Consider the following 11,111-nt stretch of genomic DNA (forward strand, 5'->3'; position numbering starts at 1 on the left):
GAGGCTTAGCTAGTCATGTTGCCAAGAAGAAACTACTAGTATTTTTTATTAATGCAAGTTCTAGGGTTTATAGTCACCGACAAGGTGAGAATGGCATGAAGGAGCTTCAGTTGTCCTGCCGCCAGCATGTGCTTCCTACTTTCGACGACGCTTCAGCATCTCCAGCGTGCGCGCGCAGCCAAAGCCTGCCCAAAGGCTTTGGCTGCGCGTGGTGGAGGACGGGCGTTCGAAAGACTTGCCCTGCCATTGTCAGTCTGTCAGTAACTATAGCTGATTTTTTCTGGTAAGCTAGTGTCATGCTTCTACAGTACCAATTTTTCCTGTCTGTCCACTGCACGGTAGGTAAATTCTCTCCACGTGGTGATATTTGACAGCCTTTAGGTGCCACTTGGGATGAAACGAATGCCATTAAATGTAGCAGTAGCGCACCCCATGCAGGTAATCGCACCGTATAGGTTGTTTCATCATAGGCTTTGTATGTTGTTTTTTTTTAAGTTTCTATTGAAGGCAGAGGTGTTGAAATTCTTTTTTCTCCCCCGGGGTGAGGTGGGTGGCAAAGGTTTGTTTGTTGCGCAGACTGGGAAAGAGGGTAGAAAGGGGCTGATAAGATGTCCTTCAAAAACTGAACTTTTAAGAGTTTTATCGTGCATTACTTAAAAGGCACATTTTGGGCACATGCTCAACTCTGCATTGTAGATCTTTTTTTCCTACTTCCTACCTACAAATTAAAAAAGCATTCCATCTTTGCACCCGTTTCCTGAAATAATCTAAAAGAAACACCAGCCCCCCCCCCCCCCCCCCCCCCCCCCCCCGTGCCCCCTTGTACTTTTTGCCCATGACTAAATGTTCCGGACAATTCTTTACCAGGCTTCTGGAGCCAAATTGGTGGCAGTGTCAACACTAGAGCTCCAGTTGCTTTGGATCAAAGACAGTCTGGTGCCAGTGATCCCAGCTCAAGAGGGCACAAAAAAGGCTCTTTCCATCCGCACTGTGGAGGTAAGTGACATCTTGCTGCCGTGAGTGATTAAGCCTTGGCTGTTGTCACAGTCCATTTGTTCTTTTAGCAAACTGCTTCCATGTTAAACAACTACTACCCTAGATCTCATGGTGGCCTGCATGTTGCTGAGGAATGATGACTATGACATAATGATGACTATGGTGAAGGGTTTGTTCGAGACGAGTGGACTGCTGTCTTTGCACCACATTGCCATATTTATATGACTCTAAGTCAGCCTCCTTTTTTAATTTCTAAAAATCTGTAGTGGGGGTTCACTTACAATCAAACCAAAGCATTCCACCACTGAAAAAATGAAACAATTGCGATATCAAGAGCACCTTAGCTTGTTACAAGTTCAGCTGGCTGTACCTGTAGCATTGCGCCATTCTGTGCACCATTTTTACAAGTTTTTTTTTTTTTAATTTGCATGACAACTATTACTTTTACGGTGAACGGCGCGCATACCAGTGGTACCAGCAATACACCGCGCAGTGCGGCAGCACGCCAGTGTCTTGGGGGTGGCGGCACTTCATGTAAGAACCACGCCAGAATGGCTGCTGGAACAACCTCACTCCTCGCTGCTTGTCTTTACGCGATGCACGGGTACACATCGTTCGATCGAGGGTCAAGATTGTGCGACCGTGCTGGAGGGCCAACTACCTTTCTCTGTGTTGACACGCTTGGTGCGGGCAGTTTAGGTTCTCGGTGCTCGTTTACAGCCATCCTTCATTCAAAGGTAACCAACAACTGCGCTGCTAGACGCAAGTTAGACTTTTCGGAGTGGGTGTGTAGCCAGTGGCATCTGCAACGGTGCAGGATCTTAAGCGTGACAGCAAACAAAGAGGTCTCTTGGAGCTAGAGGTCAGGCTTGCAACGTATGTTGCAAATGTGCGCGACTGGTCCCTACCCGTGATGTGCAACGCGATCACCAAGCAAGCGCGGAAGATGCGGTCGTTTGCAAATTGCAAGATATTGTTAAACGACACGGACGACGAGCTTTAGGAACTTGGCAGCGATGACGACTGGAATGACGGCACCAGTGCGGACGAATCATAGTCTCTAGTCGCAGACAGTGAGAATGACGGGGAGCAGCTTCGGTTGTCCCGCTTTAAGCGCGAGCTTCCTAGCTTCGAAAATGCTTCAGTATCTCACGCGCCTCAGCGTGCGCGCGCAGCCCAAAGCACGCCAGAAGGCATCGATTGTGCTGGAGGTCAGACTTTCGAAAGACTCCCTGCCGTTTTCACATGTCCGCCTTAAAATACGCCCCTAAAGTATAACTTCTTTTCGTTTTGCCAACGAGCAGTGTGGGGGATCAACCTACAATTTTGTAAATACTTACTGCCCTCTGTGCCTGCATAGGCTTCTGAACTGGTTTATATTGCCAGAATGTCAGAAGAGAGTACGACGATCAGAGAGTCTAGAACACTGGGTAACTGCAAAAAAACTGTATTTTGTGGCGACTTCGTTTCTCGTATGTGAAACGGTGGAAAAGAATTTATTACGAGTATATTATCAAAGAGGAGTTAGTCTACCAGTTGCGGCAGCTTAGAAAATTCACGAAATGTTAAGCCTCCAAATAAGCCTCCAATTACAGTGTACGATGTTGCTCGATATCTCTAACCATGTTTTATCATGATCTTTTGAGGTGCGAGTAAAAAATATTGAGGTACACCTAAGCACTTCTTAGGAGTTGTGAATGCAAAAGCATGTACATCAGTCTTGCTCTACGCGTGTTGGCGCGCTGAGTGGCGCTAACTAGAGTTCCTGTATAGGCTCCCTACGGGAGCCAGAGTTGCGCGTCTGTTTTCCACGTGTTGCTGTGCCGCTATTCGCCGAGATCCGATCACGTGAGGAGCTGGATCAAATGCCATGCAGGAAAGCAGATGTTGCACGTGCCCCGGCATACGTTCCCCTGCTTTTAAGCGCACCACGTTCCTTGAACGCGTGGCACCGCTATTTGCCGAATTCCATCATGTGAGGAGCGGGATCAGCATGCCATGCAAAAAAGACGGCGCAACAGAGGTGAACGCGCAACTCTGGCTAGCGGTGACTGACACGCAGCACCATGAGGTGGCCAGTCGTTGAAACTGACGTGCAGCATCAGTTTCAACGACCAGCCACCCCACGGCGCTGCGTGTCCGGCGAATGGAAGCCTGGTTGACGCGCGCTAGCCAATGGGATCAAGGGGGTGTAAAAGAGCCGTTTGGAGTGGTTTCAAAGCTGATGATGTTGGCTCGTTCCATGAGAGTTTTTTCGCATTAAAAATGTGTTATTCTCGTGACCCCTCTATAGCCTGTGGAGCAATATCAGCTGCCTTGAGATTTCTGCGTGCCAGTTGCACACGACCCTAGCAGTTTTGGACATCGCCATCTCTTTTTAGTACACTGTTTTTTTTTCAAAATGCATCTCTGAAATTTTCCACCTGTGATCGTGCTGGCAGGTTTTTAGTGGTAGGAAGGTGTTTCAAGCATAAGTGGATGCTGTGAATGTGGTGTGTTCCTTGTTTCTCTTATCAGATTTACCTGAATGCTTCCAAGTCCTTCTTCATGATGGGCCTGGCAACGCCTGAATATGCGGAGAAGCTGATCAGTCTTCTCGCCATTTGTAAGCAGTCAGGTGGGAGTCTTTACTTGCAACATAGTAGTACAGTGTAGACCGCATATAACGTATGTCGCGGGAGTCGCAAAAATCCGCACTATAAGCGGTACCGCGTTATAACCAAAACATCAATTTTTCAGGCCAAAATACATGCCATGAGACTACTTACCTTTGTAAAAGAATTTACTTTATGTTAGGTGAAAAATAAAGCTTAGTTTGGGGAAAGTCTTTATTTCACCAGACTAGAACAGTTCTGTCTCAAGTGTGTCACACATTTTGAAAGAAATGAGCGACTTTTGCCTGGCGCAGCCTTTTAACAGCGTCGCGGGTTGCGGACGGACGTTGCGAGCGTTCAGGATTGCTAACCCTAATCACTTATCTCCGGTGATAGCAACACGTGAAAATTCGCATCCTTTATACAGTACGCGCCAGTAATACCTTCAACTTGAGCACAGGCATGAAATGCTCCAAATAAGAAATCCGGGCGATGTTCGAAAACACAGAAAGCACCACTCTAGTCGAAGTAAACAAACACGACGACACGGGCGTTTCTGCCGTCTTGAGAGTGCCGCCACGACATCGCCGCACGAGTAGGTGGATCTTCCCTTCTAGTACGTGCTGGGTTATCATAACGACACACAACGAAAATTCACAGTCAAGGGTAGCGCTTTTACGCGGAACGATGAGCCTCCATCACGCAATCTACGTCGACGATCAAAACCAACGCCATGTTTGCGGATAGACGCAGCCGGCCCGCGACCGGAGAGGAGGAGAAGCGTTGTAATAGAGGTTGGGGGGGAAAGGAGAGAGCCAATAGTGTGTACGCACTGCCGGCATGCAACGCGCGCGAACACTTCTCCTCGACCTGCGATTGGTCTGTCGTTGCGGTTGTATTCCAACCATCGCAGCGGAGGGACGCGCGCACGAGAACGACACGTGCATGCGTCCCTCCGTCGCTATGGCAACTGCAGCCTCTCTCTCCGCATCTCCCGGTTTCTTCAAGAAACCTCTTTGCCCCGCGAGTGCCGCTCGCGGCTCGCGCCGTTATCTAGCGCCGCAAAGGGAAGCGTGCTCGCTGCGCCGGTCAGTCGGCACGGCCGCCGGGCTCTTCCACAAACCGCACTATAACCGGTATTTCCTTTCGCGCGCCTGCATTTTAAGCGGTATGTAAATACATGGAGTTCTATGGGAGGCGAACCGGTGGTTTAAAAAAGCCGCGTTATACCCGGTCCTGCACTATAAGCGGTTACGTTGTAAGTGGTCTATACTGTAATAGAATGGAAACCTAGACGAGGTAGGCTGCCAGCGACAGCCTAAATTACATTTAAAGGGACGGTGTAAAAAAAAAAAAAACAGTCAAAACTTGATTTAATGAACCCTAATCTTACGAACTTCCCCGATCTAACGAACAAATTGTGTTTCGTCCGAAGTTTCCGACAGGGCCTAATGCATATATGAACTCAAAATAACGAAGTGAATTGACCCTCAAGCCCAAAATAACGAAGTATTTCTGAAAAAAAAAATATGGGCAAAAAAAAGGTTGTTCTACATTTTTTTTCGCCCAGAAGGAATCGAAACTTGCCGTTCACATGCCAGTGGTAGAACCGAGGTACCGGAGAAGGTACCCTACAGAACGAAAGTGTGCGGAACTACGGATTCTCCGCATGGCTTTGAATCGGCGGTTGCTTCGTGTCGCATGCGGCGGATGGCACCGATAGTCTCTGCTCTTTGTTCATAGTCTTTGTTGGTCTGTTAGGACTCAATTTCTTTCATTGCTTGTCTCTTCCCGCGACCGGTTCTCTCTGGGTACGATATATAATCCACTATGTTCCGCGTTGCTGAAAAATGGCGTGCCCCAAGAGGAAAAGAAATATGCTAACCCTTGAAGAGAAAGTGGATACCTTTCGTGCTGTCAGGAGCGGAGGGAAGAAATGTGAAGTTGCCGCAGAGCAAGGCATCCCAGCCAGCACGCTTTTGACAATCTTGAAATCGAAGGACACCATCATTAGTGCCACAACTGACAACATTGAGTGCCACTTCGTTTGGGCATCCGTCCAAGAAGAAAGACCTGAAGACCACTCCACAGGAAAAATTGGAAGAAGCGCTCTTCACCTAATTCATGGATATACGAGCCAGAAACATTCCACTCACCAGTGACGTGGTATAGCAGAAAGCACGCGCTTTTGCGTATTTGCTTGGATACGACAAGTTCAAGGCAAGCCGCGGCTGGTTGTCACGGTTTCAAGAATGCTACGGCATTGTAGGAAAAGTGTTAAATGGGGAGTCGGCTAGTGTTAACAAAGTCGGAGCCGATGAGCTACGAGAAGTCCGTACGTCCGCTCTTGACAAAGTGCATGCGGGCAAAGCTAACGAGCTTCTTCGCTACAAAATAAATCTCCCGCTAGCTCTGAGGTTTTCTTTTTCTTTTTTGCATGCACAAGCAGTGTGACCCCTTTGCTGATTTTTCCGTGCATTGTTTAAAATTTCAGTGCGTGGACACTTAAAATCAATACCATGGTAGTTCTCACGATGCCACTGCGTTAAGACTTAGTATTTACCGAACGAAATGTCTGAAAAATGACTCGATTTAACAAAGTAATTTGCGGCTCCCCTCAACTTCGTTAGATCGAGTTTTGACTGTATTGGATTGAAATATTTTTTACTTTACACAAGCTTATTGGCACTAATGTGGCCCAAGAACATTTGCACGCATTGCCACTGACGCACATGCTCCTTTGTTGCCTGAGGACAAAAGCGGTATATTTCTTTAATCCTCTTTTTCGGAAAACTTGATGATGTAGATGTACTAGGGCTATTTATCGACGAATTTGGTATGTGGCACAGCTCTAGTACATCTTCTTTGGAAGTTACCCGCAAGCATTACCTACGTCCTCTGCCAGTCAATATCGCAATTTTGCCGCTCGTCGACAGAACACAATACAGTTTCTACGACTGGTCGGACCACGAGCAATGTCGCAACAAGGTGTATTAATCAGCAAGGGACCTCTGAATGTCAATGCAGATAATTGTCAGAAGAGGCAAAGCCCAAAGATCACTTAATCCGTGATGTTTCCCACAAAATACTTATTGTTGACTGTTGACTTATTGTTATTGTTGAGCTGTGCCACATACCAACTTCGTCGATAAACAGCCCTGGTCTTCAAAGCTAGACAAAATACCGAGATTATAATTGAAAGGATTCCAGCCGGTTGAGTTGTCGGATGGGCTCGGGAGTGCTGTCTCAATGACCAAGCTGCTCAGGCGGCTCACCGTTTGCGTGCTCGCCACTCGACGACTCTGGACGAGTTGGATGCACGTCTGAGCCACGAACGTGGGAGCTGTCGCTCGGAGTTAAAATAACCGCCTTTACTCCGACATCATAATAGAAGGAAGGGCCAGGGTAGTAAGTAGTCCAGGCCCCTGGATAAATTCAAACGTGTTTCCTTTTCTTCGCTGTAGAAGATCCACTGCAAAAGCATCACCTGTGTTGCAACCGTTGAACGGCAAAAACACGTAGCTCTGTCTTAGCCTGCATCCAGTTTAATTTTCTAACCATGATTAGTGGTATCCTTCGCTACTCACAGAATTATACATCTTATGAGGGGTTTGTGGAGCATGGGACAAAAATATCTTGGTTAGCGCATCAGTCCGTAAAACTCTGCAATTGTCACGCTTGCAGATGCTCCTGTTCTTGTGGCGAACATCAAGCCCATCGGCAAGGCAATACTGAAGCATGCAAAGCTGCTTGCCCCTGCCCCTACCCAGATGGCTAGTATTGTTACTATGCTAGACAAGCTGAAGATTAACACCCCGGAACCATCTCAAGAGGATGCCGAAAACAGTGCACAAGCCGAGGAGGTACCACAAGCTGAGGAGCACAATAACCAACAGAATGCTTGAGCAAAAGGCATAGTGTCGGAGGTGCATCTGTGCCTCATTCAAAGTAAATTGCCTTCATTGCCACGCGTTTAACTGCCAGGGTTCTCGTGTAAATAGATGGATTGAATCAAGTATGTCCACCTGCGGATTTGAGTCATTCTTATTTAGTATACTATCTGTACAGTCTTTGTTGTCAATGTGCCTTTTACATGTGCTGTGTTATACCCTGTTGCAGCCCCTCCCACAAAAACCCTTTACTCTTTCCACTTAGCAGAGCGAATGCCAGAGAGGAGGAGAGTTTTTCCTTGCCTCCTCTCCTGCATTCGCTCTGCTAAGTGGGAAGAGTGGAGGGTTTCATGGAAGGAGCTTGCCCTGCTTTCCTTAACCTGCAACAGGGTATGGCGATAATGTTCCTTTGGTGAGAATGTCCCTGCTATTTTTTGTTTAGTTTTCTTATCACCACTGTTTTAACCTATTGACGTACATTTTTTGCCAAAATGGAAATAAGGTAACCTGTTTTTAGGATGCAAAGCAAGTTTTCGTTGTTCCTTCTAAAGTGTGAAAAAAAAATGAAAGGTATGTTTAATAAACAAACACCTCAAATTTTGTTGCACTTTTTTTTTTATGAATGTTATGTTAAAATTATGTCCATTATTTGTGGGGAGTTGTGTTCAGTTTCTCTAGTCCTTTCTCATTTCTTGTGTGCCAACATTACAGGTGTTTTTATTTTTTATTTTTTTTTTTGCTTTACTTTTGTTTTTTTAGAAAGCTATAAAACTACACTAATGCAGTTTGTGCAGACAAGTTTGTAGCCAGGGGGACATAATATGGGTGCTAGTCGTGACAATAAGTCAAGTAACTAAAATTTGTTGACTTACTTTCTTAATTAGTGAAGATAAACGTTTGGCTCTAATTAGAAACTAGCTGACCGTCATCGAAAACCATTAAATCAATCTATTTTAGATTGATTTAAGACACACATGCTTGGAGCATGTGTGTTGCACGGCAGTGCACTAAAGTTGTCACTGTGCAACCGGCGAAAGGTTGGAAGTGCAAAAGCGTGCCCATACTGTTCATCTGTCTCCTATTTGCCAGCCTTGCGCTTGTTGCCCTGGAGAGGAAAAAAAATGCACCCTGTATAGCATTTTTTATTTTTTTATAAAATAGAAGTTGCTTTTGTTTTGTTTTTTCCCTTTGTTTGCAATAGCAGGCAAAGAATAAAAATCCAGCCTGCACCTTTTCTAAATACTTCCTACATATTATGCGGTCCGAATCGGCGACTATAGAAGTGTAATATAGGCACTCTATGCCAATTGTTCAGGAGTCCTTTTACCGCTCTCCAATAGTATCTTTGGCACCACAACATCTGCATTGGAACTGGTTGCAAAAGGTTTATTTTGTCAAGATGATTCACACAGTTTTGTGGTGACTTTAGTGTCAGCTGGCGCAACAAGAGCATTGAAGGTGAAAATGCTTTCAAAGCCTCCCTTATGTTACTCAGACTTCAATAGCATGTGCTACACAAATTGTAAAAACTGCTGAAAAGAGTTCTCAACAACTTTGTTGCCTTGATACAGATTTAAGGCATTCTGAAAAAGTCTGAAATACGACTACCACGCAATGCACATCGTTCCAACACACTCGTGGAAAGAACATGATAGATTCCATCCCGAAAGTCGACGCCATGTAGGGATGCAAACAGCAGTTCTTGCTAGAAGGTACTAGAATTTCACCCAATTCTTGTACCCAATCCTTTCTCCCTTACTTTTTCCTTTCCCCTAGTCTTGTGTTCTAGGCCGAACAATGTTTTTGGATGCGACAGGCAGATTGGGCAACTGCACCTTTGCCAACAAGTCCAGTAATCTCTTCCTATTTAAGATATTAACATTTCAAAAATATTCAAAGGTGCTGCGTTTTCAAATCGTTTGCGGGAATTAAGTTTTACTGAGAGGCAGAGCTTGCCATGTAACATGCCACCATTGTGGGGCTGTATATTACAGCGGAGCTGTTAAGGGCTAGTTTCCCCAGGATTGTGTCCGGTACAAAAAAAATGTCGACACCTGTGGCCGACACAACACTCTGGTTACCGCCATCGCTCATAGATGGCGGTAGCTGTCCAGAGTGTTCTGTCTGCCGGTTGTCCGCTTGCCGCCGTCGCTCATAGATGGTGGCAAATTTCTTCAGAGGAAGAGCGGGAACGGAACGAGTGGCGATGTGCGCAACAGTGCAAATGGTTTGGTGACCGCCACGAGGCCGCTATCGCCTGAAGTTACACTGCGTCGCGCGCTTCAGACTTCTTTGCAAAAGGAGAGCAGATCACTCGCCTGAAAGCCACTGCCGAGAACAGAAGCTACAGCTCCGCTGTTCCTCCTTCACCAAAATAAAAAAGCTAAAGAAAAAATAGTCAGAGTGCAGGCGAGCTGGTGTAAGTTGAACATGATTGTAAACCTGAGACTGGGGCAGAAAGAGAACACAACAGAAGGTAGTAAAAGAGGAGGCAACGTCTCAAGGTAGTAAAAGAGGAGACGTTGCCTCCTCTTTTACTACCTTCTGTTGTGTTCTCTTTCTGCCCCAGTCTCAGGTTTACAATCATGTTCAAAAAAGCGTTTTTTTTTTTTTGTGAGGCAAATTTGTTTTTGTTTTGCTTGAGAAATTTGCAGCAATGAATACACACCGTAAGGTAAGGTGTTCCCAATGCATACTTTAGTTTCGTAAACTGCCATAGACTCCTTTGTGCAGAATGCACTGATCCCCCTTCAATGGATCGGAGCACTACTGTCGAAGGTAGCAGTTTCTGTGGGAATCGCACCAGGTTAATTGGGGAGACAAAGTGCTTATACGCTTGGCGACAGAACCTAAGGTAGGCGACACAGCTTTAGGGTGCAAATACGCTTGTTGAAAGAAAAAAAAAAAAAAAAACATGTCGGAGAATGATTTGAAGTCAGAAAACGGATGAATCAGTGCCTGGTCTGGGGTTAGTGTGCGGAGTTTTGGCTGACGTAGTTTAAGCGGGGAAAGAGGGGGGATTCAAAGTTAAAATGACAATAACCTCTGTTCTGTTTAGCTTTCAGTTTGCTACCATCCTAGGCAAGAGCTGCCAAGTACTCCTAGAGTGACACATTTTGTACTGTCCGCTAGGGCCAAAAGTATATGGTCTATTGCAATGCATAAGCTGCAAAACGCTCTGGTAACAAAAGCAAAAAAAAATCTCTGCTCGGTGTTTAAAGGGGCACTGACACATCAAAATCATATTTTTTTTTATTATCCGAAACGATTGAAAACGATGCCGGGACATTACCCTCAAAATTCGAAATTTGGGAGTTCAGTATTTGTGAAGTAAAAAAACAATTTCCAAATGCCGAATTCGAAGTTCCCGCGCGATCGGCGCCGGTGCCTTGACGTCAAAAATCGCGGAGACCTGAGAGTCGACTTCCTTTCAACACTCCCTGCTGTTGCCATGGCGACCCAAAGCGAGGAGGAAAGGAGCGAGCGCAGGCGGACCGGTTTTGAGCGGTGTCGCCTCTTTTCCGTTGGAGGATACAAATCCAGGAGACGGCACCACAACGAACTCCCGATTTTTGGTATTTCAAAAAGAAGGGCCGTAGTGCGTTCGCAATTGCGTTAAAAAACATGTTTT

At 45.9% G+C, this 11,111-nt stretch overlaps 1 protein-coding gene across 2 annotated transcripts in view; it reads left to right on the plus strand.

Annotated features, from left to right (window-relative positions):
* LOC8039605 (condensin-2 complex subunit G2) overlaps nucleotides 1–8,077 on the plus strand; it is a 74,327-nt gene extending 66,250 nt beyond the window's left edge. For both annotated transcript variants that reach the window (XM_029982593.3, XM_042293059.1), the window contains exons 20-22: nucleotides 868–996; nucleotides 3,514–3,613; nucleotides 7,275–8,077. In XM_029982593.3, the coding sequence (XP_029838453.2) occupies nucleotides 868–996; nucleotides 3,514–3,613; nucleotides 7,275–7,495 (450 nt within the window). In that variant the 3' untranslated portion in view covers nucleotides 7,496–8,077. The remainder of the gene's footprint in view (nucleotides 1–867; nucleotides 997–3,513; nucleotides 3,614–7,274) is intronic.
* Nucleotides 8,078–11,111: the final 3,034 nt, after the last annotated feature.

This window comes from Ixodes scapularis, unplaced genomic scaffold (assembly GCF_016920785.2).
Source record: "Ixodes scapularis isolate PalLabHiFi unplaced genomic scaffold, ASM1692078v2 PGA_scaffold0__279_contigs__length_252992795, whole genome shotgun sequence".
Taxonomy (NCBI): Eukaryota; Metazoa; Arthropoda; class Arachnida; order Ixodida; family Ixodidae; genus Ixodes; species Ixodes scapularis.